The 18105-nt window shown below is 43.0% G+C and overlaps 1 protein-coding gene across 2 annotated transcripts in view; it reads left to right on the forward strand.

Moving 5' to 3' along the window:
* Nucleotides 1–18105, forward strand: part of GSG1 (germ cell associated 1) — an 89324-nt gene that overhangs the window by 47419 nt on the left and 23800 nt on the right. For both annotated transcript variants that reach the window (XM_069737059.1, XM_069737058.1), the window contains exon 3: nt 1095–1142. In XM_069737059.1, the coding sequence (XP_069593160.1) occupies nt 1095–1142 (48 nt within the window). The remainder of the gene's footprint in view (nt 1–1094; nt 1143–18105) is intronic.

The following is an 18105-nucleotide window of genomic DNA, read 5'->3' on the forward strand; positions in this document are numbered from 1 at the left end:
TTTTTGGCAATTTCTGTTATTGTAATAAATATCGGCTCCCGGATTGTGTACATGCACCTGTGCCCCTGCTTCACGCACTTCCAGATGTGCTTGATATTGGTATCGCGTGCGTTCCACCATGCGTTCCAACAAGCGATCCCCGGAAGTGGATTTTTTGTACGGGCTGGGATGAGGGCATTATGCGCCGATATATCAGGTGAGCCGATATGCGGATCTATTTAAAAGGGCCCTCTCTCCTCACCCTGACACGCCTGCGGAAGAAGCTACGGGCAAAATGTGCGTTGGGGTGAGGGGGACGGTTATCCAGTCCAGGCCAGTTGCTCCAGTGGTTCATCTTCCCTAGGTATAGTTTGATAAGAGTTCATTATATGGTATATGGTATTCATGACCTAATGTATTAGTTACATGATAGTTATGATCTTGCGTTCACCTGCTTGATACCCTAGTTGAGTTACTGTGATATAATATGCAGCACCTAGGATATATGATTAATTAACCCTTTTGATACTCTACATTTTTGGGCTGCTGATAGCTATGGATCTACACATTGCTGGACAGGCTTAGCCTCCCCCCTACTGGACATTTTACTGTTTATATCTTTGACCTTCTTCATTCTTATAGGTATTTTATTCAGCCTTATAATAAACATTTGTGCTTGATTATTCAATGATATATGGTCCTCTTCTCTTGGCCATCCCATGTAAGTCCGAAATTGTTGGTATATTATGTGAAGTGCCATAGTTCTTTTTTTCTTGTGTACAGTATATATATATATATATATATATATATATATATATATATATATATATATATATATATATATATATATATATATATGTATAATATAACTGGCAAAGCAAGCATTTTTAGCAATTTCACAGGTTTCAAAGATATTGCCAAGAAACAAAGAGCATCAGAAACAAGGTAAGCGTTTCAAGAGTGACCTGCCGGTTGTCTGTGAAGATGAGCATCATTTTCTTTATTCTTTTTAAGCAGCCAGAGTTCTATGAGTAATAGTTATTTTCTTTAGAAAAATGCTTTAGATAGCAAATGATTTACTTTGTGAGCTTATATTTCTTTTTGTCACATTGCAGATGAAAAATGCAGAAGTTTTTTGGAGTTGACTCCCCCAGCTGAAAGAGGTATACAGAAGAGTGTATTTTGTCATTTGCCATGGGTATTTTGTTCCCCTTTCCCTAATGTACAATTCTAATTATGTTTTCTATTATGGTAAAAAGACTGTAACATGAAAAAGAGCAACTGAGGTCATTTGCTGATTGCAGGCACATAAAATTCCCTTGTTGGAACCACACTTGTGCTAATAACCCATGAATCATGTAAAAATGGGTGCTGCTTTCTGGAGGATTCATCCCAACTGAACTGAACTGTTACATGTTTTCATGTGACTTCTAGCTCCTTACTTACTGTTTCGGTGTTCTCAAAGCACAGAGTACATGAGTTTCCTGTCTGTGCTTTGAACAGAACATGGCCTGTCAGTCAAGTCTCTGCATGCAACTCACTCAGCCAGAAGTTCTAAGATTGCTGATGTCATGGGTGGTGTAAACATCAGTGATGTGAAAAGGGAGCGCAGCACTCACAGTAGCAGTGCAGGGTTCACAGAACTATCTACTGTAGAATTCATTACAGTTGAGCTTGTTTGGATGCAGTTTAAGTTAAATTATTCGTCTTTTCACAATTAAGGTTGGATTCAATAATCTTGAGACTACAGGAGTGTCTCAAAATAGTTTATAAGAGTAGAAGTGGAAGGAGTGTTGACCCATCTTGCGACTATGTATCAGTCTCCAGATGGTGCTTTGTATTTGGAGTGGGCAGACACTGAGTGTGGTTGTGAGGGAGCTGTGGGGTGAATACACCTCTGGCAGAGCAGCAGCAGCATACTACCTCTTGAGAAATGTAGTCTAGAGGTGCAGAGGGAGAATTCTGACTATAAACAAGAAACATATCACGAGGATGCAGGAGCCTAAGAAAGGAAAACTAAATTATGAGATTTGGTGACACAAACTGATTGCACATAGAGAAATACTGTTTCTCCTTTTTGAGAAAGGCTTCAAATGAATGAGAAGTTGAATATATATAATGTCATCCCAGGCTCCCATCACATGTACATGTTTTTGGTACGTGTTGAGTCTATTTTCGCATGAGACACGTACCCAAGCTCACACATTGAAATCTATGATGATCCTCATTCTTCTGTGTTTTCACACAGACCATATGTATGTGTGAACCACACGTGTACCTGCATGACCAACACGTCGACATGTCCGTTTTTTTCTCGGCAGCACGGATGACAATATGTACCACACATGGATGACAAAAAATGTAACCTCCGTTTGCTGTCTGTGTGACACGTACCGGAATAGAATGTAGAATAGAAATTACAGGTGTTTAAGTTAAAGATTTGCAAAGAGACCGAAAAAACGGACGAGTGTCATGCCAGTGTCATATGAGTACAATGCAATTTTCACACCTAGCATCCGATTTACATCTGATTGCAATGCATGAGCTTTTACATACAGCAATTCTCTGTCATTTACACATCGTTTTCAAAAGAAAAATTGGTCAAAACACACACACACACACACACACACACACACACACATCCCAGAGATGCTTAGCACTTGTTGACCCTTTTGCCTTCACTCTGCGATCCAGCTCACCCCAAACCATCTCGATTGGGTTCAGGTCTGGTGACTAGGGTTGAGCGACTTTTACTTTTATAGGATCGGGTCAGGTTTCACGAAACCCGACTTTCTCAAAAGTCTGGTCGAGTGAAATCGTCCGATCCCATAGAAAAGTCGGGGTCGGGGTCGGCCGAAACATGAAACCCAATGCAGTGCAATGGGATACTATGGTTCCCAGGGTCTGAAGGAGAGGAAACTCTCCTTCAGGCCTTGGGATCCATATTTAAGTGTAAAATAAAGAATTAAAATAAAAAATATTGCTATACTTACCCTCTGACGCGCCCTGGTACTAACCGGCAGCCTTCCTTCCTTAGAATCAGCGCATGAAGGACCTTAGATTACGTCGCGGCTTGTGATTGGTCGCGGGACCGCCCATGTGACCGCTCACGCGACCAATCACAAGCCGCGACGTCACCGAAGGTCATTCAAGCGCTGATTCTTAGGAAGGAAGGCTGCCGGAAAGAAGCAGGGTGCGTCAGAGGGTAAGTATAGCAATATTTTTTATTTTAATTCTTTATTTTACACTTAAATATGGATTCCGATACCGATTTCCGATATTGCAAACATATCGGAACTCTGTATCGGAATTCCGATACCAGATTCAGAAGATCGCCGACCTCATGGCCGACCCCACACAGGGGTCGGGTCGGGTTTCATGAAACCCGACTTTGCCAAAAGTCGGCGACTTCTGAAAATGGCCGACCCGTTTCGCTCAACCCTACTGGTGACTGTGGAGGCCAGGTCATCTGGCGTAGCACCCATCACTCTTCTTCTTGGTCAAATAGCCCTTACACAGCCTGGAGGTGTGTTTAGGGTCATTGTCCTGTTGAAAAATAAATAATGGTCCAACTAAACGCAAACCGGATGGAATAGCATGCCACTGCAAGATGATGTGGTAGCCATGCTGGTTCAGTATGCCTTCAATTTTGAATAAATCCCCAACAGTGTCACCAGCAAAGCACCCCCACATCATCACACCTCCTCCTCCATGCTTCACGGTGGGAACCAGGCATTCTACATCCGTTCACCTTTTCTGCGTCGCACAAAGACACGGTGGTTGGAACCAAAGATCTCAAATTTGGACTCATCAGACCAAAGCACAGATTTCCACTGGTCCAATGTCCAATCCTTGTGTTCTTTAACCCCCAAAAATCTCGTCTGCTTGTTGCCTGTCCTTAGCAGTGGTTTCCTAGCAGCTATTTTACCATGAAGGCCTGCTGCACAAAGTCTCCTCTTAACAGTTGTTGTAGAGATGTGTCTTCTGCTAGAACTCTGTTTTGCATTGACCTGGTCTCTAATCTGAGCTGCTGTAAACCTGCAATTTTTGAGGCTGGTGACTCGGATAAACTTATCCTCAGAAGCAGAGGTGACTCTTGGTTTTCCTTTCCTGGGGCCGTCCTCATGTGAGCCAGTTTCTTTGTATTGCTTGATGGTTTTTGCAACTGCACTTGGGGACACTTTCAAAGTTTTCCCAATTTTTCGGACTGTCTGACCTTCATTTCTTAAAGTACTGATGGCCACTCATTTTTCTTTACTTAGCTGCTTTTTTCTTCCCATAATACAAATTCTAACAGTCTATTCAGTAGGACTATCAGTTGTGTATCCACCAGACTTCTGCACAACACAACTGATGGTCCCAACCCCATTTGTAAGGCAAGAAATCCCACTTATTAAACCTGACAGGGCACAACTGTGAAGTGAAAACCATTTCCGGTGACTACCTCTTGAAGATCATCAAGAGAATGCCAAGAGTGTGCAAAGCAGTCATCAAAGCAAAAAGTGGCCACTTTGAAGAACCTAGAATATAAGACATATTTTCAGTTGTTTCACACTTTTTTGTTAAGTATATAATTCCACATGTGTTAATTCATAGTTTTGATGCCTTCAGTGTGAATTTACAATTTTCATACTCAGGAAAATACAGAAAAATTTTTAAATGAGGTGTGTCCAAACTTTTGCTCTGTACTGTATATATATGATAGATAGATAGACTTTACATTTATGTAGATTTATTGTGCATGTATTAATTAAGGTGTTAAATAAATGACAAAAAATCTTCGAGATTTATATGTTTATATATACATAGAGATAGAGAAATAGAGAGCGTGATAGATACAAAAACTATATGAATATGTGAGTGAGATATATAATCAGTGCTTTGTGCGTGCAGTTTACTGTACATGTATTTAATTAATAAAAAAAATGGCATGGGCTCCCACATAATTTTGATAACCAACACAAGGAAAGCCGATAGCTGGGGGTAACTGTTTATAGCCTGGGAAGGGGGTAATACCCATGGAGCTTCCCAGGCTATTAATATCAGCTCACAGCTGTATGCTTAGCCTTTACTGGTTATTAAAATGAGGGTCTCCCAAAAAAATAATGTAGGGTCCCCCTATAATTAACAACCAGCGAAAGCTAGGCAGACAGCTGCGGGCTGATATTAATAGCCTAGGAATGAACCATGGATATAGGCCCTTTCTGAGACTAAATACATCAGCTCTCAGCCACCCCAGAAATGGCACATCCATAAGATGAAGCAAATCTGGCACTTAGCCTCGCACGAGCAGTTAGAAGTTTTCCCACCGTGATCGCACTGACGTCAGGTACCTGAAGTGAGTTTATTTAGTAATAAAATACATGTTCAGTAAGCTACACAAGCACTGTACTAATTGTATGTGTGACTGCCATCTTTAAATCTATCTGTTCTACCCGTATGAGTGAGACGGTCTGTTTTTACTATCCATTTGGTTTTCTTACTGCCGAATGTGTGTACCAATCAATGTGCCATCAGTGTATACATAACAAACAGAGAACACACAACCGAACAAATGCCCAAAAATAAATTAAATTCAAAATAGATTTATTTATACAAAAATATATACCAATTGGTAGGGGGAAAAAGAAACCAAAAGAGAGGCACAACAACAAGGAGACAGGGCAACATACAATCCTGTACTGGTAGAATAATGGCCAAATATAAAATAGAAAAAATATATAATAAATATATATAAAGCCAACTACAGAATTGAAAGATTAAATATAAATATATATATATATATACACAAAAAATATTTCTTGTAGAAAACATATATATATGATCATAAAAGGATATGTGTACACATATATATATATATATGTATATTATATGACCGCACACAATAATATTAAATAATGAAAAAATAAATAAATAAATGAAAGAATAAAAAAATGAAAAATTAGGTGGTACACCTTTAAGAGAGACCCAAAGGGGTTGATATAATATCCATAGCGGTAGGATGTGAAAACCAATATTAGAAAATGTGGAAATGTGCGGCTACATACAATATGTGCCAATATACTTAAATATTAATAAGGGATACAGGGAGCTGCTGCATAGATCAGAAGACACTATAACGTGTAACACAACAAGTAAATAATGTTATTACTGCAAATAGCAAAATGGAGTGTCACAAAGCAGGCTATACCTGTAGTGCCGCCCTCCTCCTGGATGTGCCAGTCCCCGACGCGCGTTTCGGCTGACGCCGAAACACGCGTCGGGGACTGGCACATCCAGGAGGAGGGCGGCACTACAGGTATAGGCCTGCTGCACAAAGTCTCCTCTTAACAGTTGTTGTAGAGATGTGTCTTCTGCTAGAACTCTGTTTTGCATTGACCTGGTCTCTAATCTGAGCTGCTGTAAACCTGCAATTTTTGAGGCTGGTGACTCGGATAAACTTATCCTCAGAAGCAGAGGTGACTCTTGGTTTTCCTTTCCTGGGGCCGTCCTCATGTGAGCCAGTTTCTTTGTATTGCTTGATGGTTTTTGCAACTGCACTTGGGGACACTTTCAAAGTTTTCCCAATTTTTCGGACTGTCTGACCTTCATTTCTTAAAGTACTGATGGCCACTCATTTTTCTTTACTTAGCTGCTTTTTTCTTCCCATAATACAAATTCTAACAGTCTATTCAGTAGGACTATCAGTTGTGTATCCACCAGACTTCTGCACAACACAACTGATGGTCCCAACCCCATTTGTAAGGCAAGAAATCCCACTTATTAAACCTGACAGGGCACAACTGTGAAGTGAAAACCATTTCCGGTGACTACCTCTTGAAGATCATCAAGAGAATGCCAAGAGTGTGCAAAGCAGTCATCAAAGCAAAAAGTGGCCACTTTGAAGAACCTAGAATATAAGACATATTTTCAGTTGTTTCACACTTTTTTGTTAAGTATATAATTCCACATGTGTTAATTCATAGTTTTGATGCCTTCAGTGTGAATTTACAATTTTCATACTCAGGAAAATACAGAAAAATTTTTAAATGAGGTGTGTCCAAACTTTTGCGCGTCAGCCGAAACGCGCGTCGGGGACTGGCACATCCAGGAGGAGGGCGGCACTACAGGTATAGCCTGCTTTGTGACACTCCATTTTGCTATTTGCAGTAATAACATTATTTACTTGTTGTGTTACACGTTATAGTGTCTTCTGATCTATGCAGCAGCTCCCTGTATCCCTTATTAATATTTAAGTATATTGGCACATATTGTATGTAGCCGCACATTTCCACATTTTCTAATATTGGTTTTCACATCCTACCGCTATGGATATTATATCAACCCCTTTGGGTCTCTCTTAAAGGTGTACCACCTAATTTTTCATTTTTTTATTCTTTCATTTATTTATTTATTTTTTCATTATTTAATATTATTGTGTGCGGTCATATAATATACATATATATATATATATGTGTACACATATCCTTTTATGATCATATATATATGTTTTCTACAAGAAATATTTTTTGTGTATATATATATATATATTTATATTTAATCTTTCAATTCTGTAGTTGGCTTTATATATATTTATTATATATTTTTTCTATTTTATATTTGGCCATTATTCTACCAGTACAGGATTGTATGTTGCCCTGTCTCCTTGTTGTTGTGCCTCTCTTTTGGTTTCTTTTTCCCCCTACCAATTGGTATATATTTTTGTATAAATAAATCTATTTTGAATTTAATTTATTTTTGGGCATTTGTTCGGTTGTGTGTTCTCTGTTTGTTATGTATACACTGATGGCACATTGATTGGTACACACATTCGGCAGTAAGAAAACCAAATGGATAGTAAAAACAGACCGTCTCACTCATACGGGTAGAACAGATAGATTTAAAGATGGCAGTCACACATACAATTAGTACAGTGCTTGTGTAGCTTACTGAACATGTATTTTATTACTAAATAAACTCACTTCAGGTACCTGACGTCAGTGCGATCACGGTGGGAAAACTTCTAACTGCTCGTGCGAGGCTAAGTGCCAGATTTGCTTCATCTTATGGATGTGCCATTTCTGGGGTGGCTGAGAGCTGATGTATTTAGTCTCAGAAAGGGCCTATATCCATGGTTCATTCCTAGGCTATTAATATCAGCCCGCAGCTGTCTGCCTAGCTTTCGCTGGTTGTTAATTATAGGGGGACCCTACATTATTTTTTTGGGAGACCCTCATTTTAATAACCAGTAAAGGCTAAGCATACAGCTGTGAGCTGATATTAATAGCCTGGGAAGCTCCATGGGTATTACCCCCTTCCCAGGCTATAAACAGTTACCCCCAGCTATCGGCTTTCCTTGTGTTGGTTATCAAAATTATGTGGGAGCCCATGCCATTTTTTTTATTAATTAAATACATGTACAGTAAACTGCACGCACAAAGCACTGATTATATATCTCACTCACATATTCATATAGTTTTTGTATCTATCACGCTCTCTATTTCTCTATCTCTATGTATATATAAACATATAAATCTCGAAGAATGTTTCCTTTGAAAACTATGTGTAAATGACATGGAGAATTGCTCTATGTAAAAGCTCATGCTAAAATCACATTGCAATCGGATCGCATTCATATTGCATTAGGATGTAGAGCGCACATTGCATCATGCATGAAAAGCGCACTTGCATGATTTTAGTCCTACGTTTCAGAAAAGAAATCGGACCAATTTTAATTGCTAGGGTGTCCCTGGCCTTGTACTTGCATTATGGAGTTTGTTTTTTCATTCTTTACCCCTTAACCAAAGCCATTATGTGCAGAATATATGTATTTTGGTAGATCGGCTCTCTCTGCTGGACATAGCCCTCTGGACAAAAACAGCAAAACAAAATACATCAAAACACAGTTCTTCTGCTCGCAGGGATCAGCCTGGGGTAGCAAGGTCCAGTCACTGAACACCTACTGCCACTGGAGGCCAGCTATTTAAGCCTTAGACCACACCTTGGGGTGGAGATAAGGTGGAAAACCTCCCATCCACTCTTTGGTCATCCACAAAAAACCCAGCCCTTTATTTAAATTGGCTGTTAACTCCTTGCAACACTTTGTGTGCTGAAGGAAAAACTTCTCAATTTTTAGATCACTGAAGTCATGAACCTCAGCTAAACATATCTCCCCTCCAACACCTTGCCAGTGACTTTGTCGCAGTATTTAAAGGGAACCTGTCAGGAGTATTGTGCTAAGTAGCCTACACACAGTGTCAGGTCGGCGCCATTTTACTGATTAAAATGATACCTTGGTTGATGAAATCCGTTTTGTGGTTGTTGTTTAATCTTTATTAGTTAGAGATTTTCGTGCTTCAGGGCGGCCTGTTGGCGGGTCTTCATGTGGTGCTGTGATTAGGTATTCATGCTGATTGCTTATGACAGGTCACTGATCCCTCAGTCACCTGCCCTTATTTTACATATTGAATATAATATGGTTTGAAAAAAAAATCACATTAGTCAGGCAGGAGCGGCCTGTTTTCATTTGATTTATTTATTTTCTTAATCAAAATGATGTTCCAATAGATGCTACTGCGGCACTGCTGGACTCAATTTGGTAAAGAAAAAAAAAATTAAGCTTCATCAAAATGGTGCTGGCGGTGCCTGCACAGTGCAGCATTTAATTTTTTTTCTCTGCCAAAATGGTGCCGTGGTGGTGCTTGTACAGTAGAATGTATCTTGCTCCGATAGATGCTGCTGTGCAAGTGCCGCAGGTGCCATGTTGATGGAGCCTAATTTTTTTTTCTGTACCAAATTGGGACCAGCGGCGCCTGCGCAGTAGCATCTATCAGAATGTGATTTTGATTAAGAAATTTTTTTTATTGAAACAAAACTATATGTCTAAATAAAATTAAAAAAGCCACATTATTCACCGTATCAGGCCGGTTTCACACGTCAGTAGCTCCGGTACGTGTGGTGACGGTTTCCTCACGTACCGGAGACACTGACTCACGTAGACACTTTGAAATCAATGTGTCTCTGCAACATGTCAGCGTGTTTTCACAGACCGTGTGTCCGTGTGCAAAACACGGAGACATGTCAGTGTTCGTGGGAGCGCACAGATTACACGGACCCATTAAAGTTAATGGGTCCGTGTAAAACACGTACCGCACATGGACGTTGCCCGTGTGCAGTCCGTGTGCCGTGCAGGAGACAGCGCTACAGTAAGCGCTGTCCCCCCCACGTGGTGCTGAAGCTGCCATTCATATCTTCTCTCCAGCAGCGTTTGCTGTAGAGAAGATATGAAAAATCCTTTTTTGTGTGTGTTTAAAATAAAGATCCCTCTCCCCACCCCCCTCCCACCCCCTGTACACCCGCCCGCTGTTAATAAAATACTCACCCGGCTCCCTCGCAGTCCTGTCCTGGCCGTACCTTCTCCTGTATGAGCGGTCACGTGGGGCCGCCGATTACAGTCATGAATATGCGGCTCCACCTCCCATAGCGGTGGAGCCGCATATTCATCACTGTAATGGACGGCACCACGTGACCGCTCATACAGGAGAAGCTGCGGCCAAAACAGGACGCTGTGAGGGAGCCGGTGAGTATTTTATCAACAGCGGGCAGGTGCACAGGGGGTGGGGACAGGGATCTTTATTTTAAATACGAAAAAAAAAAAAAAAAAAGGATTTTTCAAATCTTCTCTCCAGCGAACGCTGCTGGAGTGAAGATATGAATGGTGGCATCAGCACCAGATGCAGGGGACAGCACTTATCTCTAGCGCTGTCTCCTGCACGCTCCGTGTGGTACCCAGTCGGCACACGGGCGGCACACGTGTGCTGCTCGTGTGCCACACTGATGTGCCACATAAACACACGGACACGGATAATTCCGGTACCGATTTTTCCGGTACAGGAATTATCTGGACGTGTGAGACTGGCCTCATGTTACATACAGCGCAGGCGGGGGCCTGATGAATGTGAATTTTTTTTTTTCAAACCATATTATATGCAGTATGTGACATACGGGACAGGTTAGTGAGGGATCAGTGACATGTCAAGAGCCATACAGATGAATATGTAAGCAGAGCACCGCATGAAGACCCCCCACAGACCACCCCAAATCTCATTAAGTGAAAACTGAAAATACAGACTAAACAACAACCACAAGACGGATTTAGTCATCTAGGTATCATTTTAATCAGTATAACAGAGTCGACCTGACAGTGTCTGTAGTTTACTGAGCACAATCCTGCTGACAGGTTCCCTTTAAATAACTTACTGATTGACGTCTTCTCCCATTCTCAGTACCGTTGTTTTGCACCTTGTGAACTCAGTTTTACTTGCCGACTCTCATTTAGGCTCTCATAGACTTGCATTGAGAATACAACTTCCGCACATAAGGCACTGTGTGAGTGAACTAATCAGAGTTGCCTTCTTGTGATGTAGGACTGACAGCCAGAACTGTTAGCATAAATTGACGATCAGTTAGTATTTTAATACCTGTAATTACTATAGCTATTTGGGTAAATAATAAAGAAATCCTTGGAGTGACACTCTACCTCTCAGTTTCCTGCAGAATAGAGCCACTGCACTGCGAGATAAGTATTTTTCATAGGGATAGAACTCATACATGTTATAGTCTATGGGGCTTTTCACTTGTCTGGATAGTTTTGCAGACTGGGTGTTATGCACAAAATCTTGGAGACACGTCCGATATTCATCTGATTTTTTTTTTTTAAATCAGAATTGCTAATGCAAGTCTATGGGTTTGGCCGGGGTCACACTTGCAAGAGACTCGAGTGAGTTTCTCACATCACACTCACATCAATACCTGGCACTGCCACCGGCACGCGGGACCGGAGCATGCGGCTGCATGGATTTCAATGGATTTCTACCTGAGTGCCGGCGGCAGTGCCAGGTATTGATGCGAGAGATTCGCGTGAGTTTCTCACATCACACTCACATCAGTACCTGGCACTGCCACCGGCACTAGGGACCGGAGCATGCGGCTGCATGGATTTATATGGATTTCTACCTGAGTGCCGGCGGCAGTGCCAGGTATTGATGCGAGAGATTCGCGTGAGTTTCTCACATCACACTCACATCAATACCTGGCACTGCCACCGGCACTAGGGACCGGAGCATGCGGCTGCATGGATTTCAATGGATTTCTACCTGAGTGCCGGCGGCAGTGCCAGGTATTGATGCGAGAGATTCGCGTGAGTTTCTCACATCACACTCACATCAGTACCTGGCACTGCCACCGGCACTAGGGACCGGAGCATGCGGCTGCATGGATTTATATGGATTTCTACCTGAGTGCCGGCGGCAGTGCCAGGTATTGATGCGAGAGATTCGCGTGAGTTTCTCACATCACACTCACATCAGTACCTGGCACTGCCACCGGCACGCGGGACCGGAGCATGCGGCTGCATGGATTTCAATGGATTTCTACCTGAGTGCCGGCGGCAGTGCCAGGTATTGATGCGAGAGATTCGCGTGAGTTTCTCGCATCACACTTGCAAGTGTGACCCTGGCCTTTCGAGAAAAATAGGACAGCACTTGGATATCATCTGTGTGCTGTCCATTGTTCACAGACTGTTTAATAAAAAAAGCTGGAGAAACATTTATAATTTTTTTTCACCCAATAAAAAAAAGTTGATAAAACTCTGACCAAACTGTGAAAATAAAAATTAGACACTGATGACACTCAGACTGTTGTTTTGCGGGCAAAAAAAGCACTGAAGTCTAAATAAGCCCTCGATCTAGGGCTAAAGTGTCAGTTATGCTTTATGCAGATTTTCTCTAAATTACACATTACATTTTATGACAGATTTTTTCCGAGGAGCTGTGATCGATTATCTAATCATTATGATTTACGAGTAACAATATACAATGGAAACTCACATAAATGACAAATTTGACATAATGATGCAGTGTTATATGCACTGCAGCATTGCTGTTTTCTATAGCCATCACATCATATTGCTCAGTACTTTAGGCTTGTAGTACTAGTGTCTCGGGATGGTATCTGATGTTCATGGTATTTGTTCTTCATATGTTATCATGGGGTTTCCTCACTCAGAAACATAGTGATATGTTATTTGGTTTTCTAAAAAAATTGTCTATTGGGCCTCATAGCCGGCTGGGGCTGTCATTTGTAAATCCAATCACTGTAACCAAACCACTATTTTTCTAATTAAAGGGAATCTGTCAGCAGCTTTTTTTTCACTATGTAATCTGATAGCAGCATGGCGTAGGGACAGAGACCCTGATTCCAGCGATGTTTGGTTTAGCTTGCAGCAATTATGCAATTATGATAGTTTCAATTTTCTTTGCTGCAGATCTAGCAAAGCTCTATGGTAGAGCTGTGTCTACACCACATGTTTATGTGTACATTGTGTAGTAAGAGAAAGCTGCTAATCAGTGCTGGAGGCATGGTTGGACTAGGAGTCACAAGACACCTAGTGCTGTAGTGACCTATTGCTGATAAAAAAAAACGATTGTATTGAAACCGGAAAGCACAGCCTAGTAAGTGACACATCACTGGAATCAGGGTCCCTGCCTCTACATAATGCTGCCCTCAGATTACCCTTATCTTAACCCCTTAACAGCCACCGATATGCCTTTTAATGGCTGCTGTTAAGGGTACTTATGCCTCAGTGCCACTTTTTAAGGGCGCTGAGAAATAAGTGGATAGTGCCCCTCCAGCGTAGGAAATTCTCTGGGGTCTCGGCTACCAGGGGTAGCCGAGACCCCAGAGAACATGATTTGGGTCGGTTTTTACCGACACCAGTGTTGCAATCGCCATTATTCAAAAAAAAAAGTCCAATTTCCCATTTAATTTCTCTCTCCTCTGATGTGATCGTACATCAGAGAAGAGAGAAATGGGGTCCCCCGATCCCCCCTGGTACCTCCAGTTTCCCTAGACCCTCCTGCATCCCTCCATGATGTCCCCCGGCCAGCGGCGTCTTCTTCTGGGAAGAAAATGGCGAGTGCATGCGCAGTATGCCCGCCGGGATCTGCCATCCGGCACCCGGCGACAATAGATTTTTCCTATTGGTTCATTTTGATTTAGATTTGGGCTAGGGTTAGGGTTGGGCTAGGATTAGGGTTGGGCTTGGATTAGGGCTAGGGTTAGGGCTGGGGCAAGGGTTAGGTTTGGGATAGGGTTAGGGTTGGGTAGGGTTAGAGTTGGGGCTAGAGCTACACCCCTATCACAGTGATCAAAATAAAAAAAATAGTAAATCAAATCCCCCTTTATCACCCTCTTTGTTAGGTAAAAATAGCACAATAAAAAATGTATTACCATTTTTCCATTATTCTTGGGCTAGGGTTGAGGCTAGGGTTATGGTTGAGACTAGAGCTAGGGTTAGGGTTGGGCTAGAGTTAGGGTTAAGCAAGTGTTAGGGCAGGCTTAGGGTTGGGCTATGGTTAGGGTTGGGCTAGGGTTGGGGTTGGGTTAAGGTTGGGCTAGGGTTGGTGCTAGAGTTAGGGTTAGGGTTGGTCTATGGTTAGGGTTGGGGCTAGTGCTAAGGTTAGGGTTGGGCTAGAGTTAGGGTTGGGCTAGGGTTAGGGTTGGGCTAGGGATAGGGTTGGGACTAGTGCTAAGGTTAGGGTTGGGTTAGAGTTAGGGTTGGGCTAGGGTTAGTGTTGGGGTTAGAGCTATGGTTAGGGTTGGTTTAGAGCAGGGGTCTCAAACTCGGCTGCGTTTATTGGCTGCACACAGAAAAATGTTTAATTTCGGGGGCCGCTGTTATGACCTGGTGGTCAGGACAATAATGGACCTGGTGGATAAGAGCACACGGAATGACCTGATAGTTACTGATAATATAGGACGAGCTCTGGGACGTGGGAACTTTGCTGACCGCAATCCCTAAACCTATCAAACACACTAGAAATAGCCGTGGATTGCGCCTAACGCTCCCTATGCAACTCGGCACAGCCTAAGAAACTAGCTAGCCCTGAAGATAGAAAAATAAAGCCTACCTTGCCTCAGAGAAATTCCCCAAAGGAAAAGGCAGCCCCCCACATATAATGACTGTGAGTAAAGATGAAAATACAAACACAGAGATGAAATAGATTTAGCAAAGTGAGGCCCGACTTACTGAACAGACCGAGGATAGGAAAGGTTACTTTGCGGTCAGCACAAAAACCTACAAAAAGACCACGCAGAGGGCGCAAAAAGACCCTCCGCACCGACTCACGGTGCGGAGTCGCTCCCTCTGCGTCCCAGAGCTTCCAGCAAGCAAGACAACAAATTAAATAGCAAGCTGGACAGAAAAATAGCAAGCCAAAGAAATACAAGCTGGAACTTAGCTTCTGATGGGAAGACAGGTCACAAGAACGATCCAGGAGTGAACTAGACCAATACTGGAACATTGACAGGTGGCCTGGAGCAAAGATCTAAGTGGAGTTAAATAGAGTAGCCAGTTAACGAATTAACCTCGTCACCTGTGAAAGGAAACTCAGAAACACCCACAGCCACCAGAGAAAGTCCATGGACAGAACCAGCCGAAGTACCATTCATGACCACAGGAGGGAGCCCGACAACAGAATTCACAACAGTACCCCCCCCTTGAGGAGGGGTCACCGAACCCTCACGAGAGCCCCCAGGCCGACCAGGACGAGCCAAATGAAAGGCACGAACCAGATCGGCAGCATGAGCATCAGAGGCAAAAACCCAGGAATTATCCTCCTGACCATAACCCTTCCACTTGACCAGGTACTGGAGTTTCCGTCTCGAAATACAAGAATCCAAAATTTTCTCCACCACATACTCCAACTCCCCCTCGACCAACACCGGGGCAGGAGGATCAATGGATGGAACCACAGGCACCACGTATCTCCGCAACAACGACCTATGGAACACATTATGGATGGCAAAAGAAGCAGGAAGGGCCAAACGAAATGACACAGGATTGATAACCTCAGAAATCTTATACGGACCAATGAAACGAGGCTTAAACTTAGGAGAGGAAACCTTCATAGGAACATAAAGAGACGACAACCAAACCAAATCCCCAACACGAAGTCGGGGACCCACACAACGCCGGCGGTTAGCGAAACGTTGAGCCTTCTCCTGGGACAATGTCAAATTGTCCACCACATGAGTCCAAATCTGCTGCAACCTATCCACCACAGTATCTACACCAGGACAGTCCGAAGACTCAACCTGCCCTGAAGAGAAACGAGGATGGAAACCAGAATTGCAGAAAAACGGCGAAACCAAAGTAGCCGAGCTGGCCCGATTATTAAGGGCGAACTCAGCCAACGGCAAAAAGGACACCCAATCATCCTGATCAGCAGAAACAAAGCATCTCAGATATGTTTCCAAAGTCTGATTAGTTCGTTCGGTTTGGCCATTTGTCTAAGGATGGAAAGCCGAGGAAAAAGACAAATCAATGCCCATCCTAGCACAAAAAGATCGCCTAAACCTCGAAACAAACTGGGAACCTCTGTCAGAAACGATGTTCTCCGGGATACCATGTAAACGAACCACATGCTGGAAAAATAATGGCACCAAATCAGAGGAGGAAGGCAATTTAGACAAAGGTACCAAATGGACCATCTTAGAAAAGCGATCACAAACCACCCAAATGACCGACATCTTTTGAGAGACGGGGAGATCCGAAATAAAATCCATAGAAATATGCGTCCAGGGCCTCTTCGGGACCGGCAAGGGCAAAAGCAACCCACTGGCACGAGAACAGCAGGGCTTAGCCCGAGCACAAGTCCCACAGGACTGCACAATAGAACGCACATCCCGTGACAAAGACGGCCACCAAAAGGATCTAGCCACCAAATCTCTGGTACCAAAGATTCCAGGATGCCCAGCCAACACAGAACAATGAATCTCAGAGATAACTCTACTAGTCCATCTATCAGGGACAAACAGTTTCTCTGCTGGGCAACGGTCAGGTCTATCAGCCTGAAATTTTTGCAGCACCCGCTGCAAATCAGGGGAGATGGCAGACAAAATTACCCCCTCTTTGAGAATACCCGCCGGCTCAGGAATACCCGGAGAGTCAGGCACAAAACTCCTTGACAGGGCATCAGCCTTCACATTCTTAGAGCCCGGAAGGTACGAAACCACAAAATCAAAACGGGAGAAAAATAATGACCATCGAGCCTATCTCGGATTCAACCGTTTGGCAGACTCAAGATAAGTCAAATTCTTGTGATCTGTCAAGACCACCACGCGATGCTTGGCTCCCTCAAGCCAATGACGCCACTCCTCGAATGCCCACTTCATGGCCAACAACTCTCGATTACCAACATCATAATTGCGCTCAGCAGGCGAAAACTTTCTAGAAAAGAAAGCACATGGCTTCATCACCGAGCCATCAGAACTTCTTTGCGACAAAACAGCCCCAGCTCCAATCTCAGAAGCATCAACCTCAACCTGAAACGGGAGCGAAACATCTGGCTGGCACAACACAGGGGCAGAAGAAAAACGACGCTTCAACTCCTGAAAAGCCTCTACAGCTGCAGAAGACCAATTGACCACATCAGCACCCTTCTTGGTCAAATCAGTCAACGGTTTAGCAACACTAGAAAAATTAGCGATGAAGCACCGATAAAAATTAGCAAAGCCCAGGAACTTTTGCAGGCTCTTCACAGATGTCGGCTGAGTCCAATCGTAAATGGCTTGGACTTTAACAGGGTCCATCTCGATAGTAGAAGGGGAAAAAATGAATCCCAAAAATGAAACCTTCTGAACTCCAAAGAGACACTTTGACCCCTTCACAAACAAGGAATTCGCACGAAGGACCTGGAACACCATTCTGGCCTGCTTCACATGAGACTCCCAATCATCCGAAAAGACCAAAATATCATCCAAATACACAATCAGGAATTTATCCAGGTACTCTCGGAAGATGTCATGCATAAAGGACTGAAATACTGATGGAGCATTGGAAAGCCCGAATGGCATAACCAGGTACTCAAAATGGCCCTCGGGCGTATTAAATGCTGTTTTCCATTCATCGCCTTGTTTAATACGCACAAGATTATACGCCCTTCGAAGATCTATCTTGGTGAACCAACTCGCCCCTTTAATACGAGCAAACAAATCAGACAGCAACGGCAAAGGATACTGAAATTTGACTGTAATTTTATTGAGAAGGCGGTAATCAATACAAGGTCTCAAAGAACCATCCTTCTT

The sequence above is a fragment of the Ranitomeya imitator genome, chromosome 8 (genome assembly GCF_032444005.1).
Source record: "Ranitomeya imitator isolate aRanImi1 chromosome 8, aRanImi1.pri, whole genome shotgun sequence".
In the NCBI taxonomy this organism is placed as follows: domain Eukaryota; kingdom Metazoa; phylum Chordata; class Amphibia; order Anura; family Dendrobatidae; genus Ranitomeya; species Ranitomeya imitator.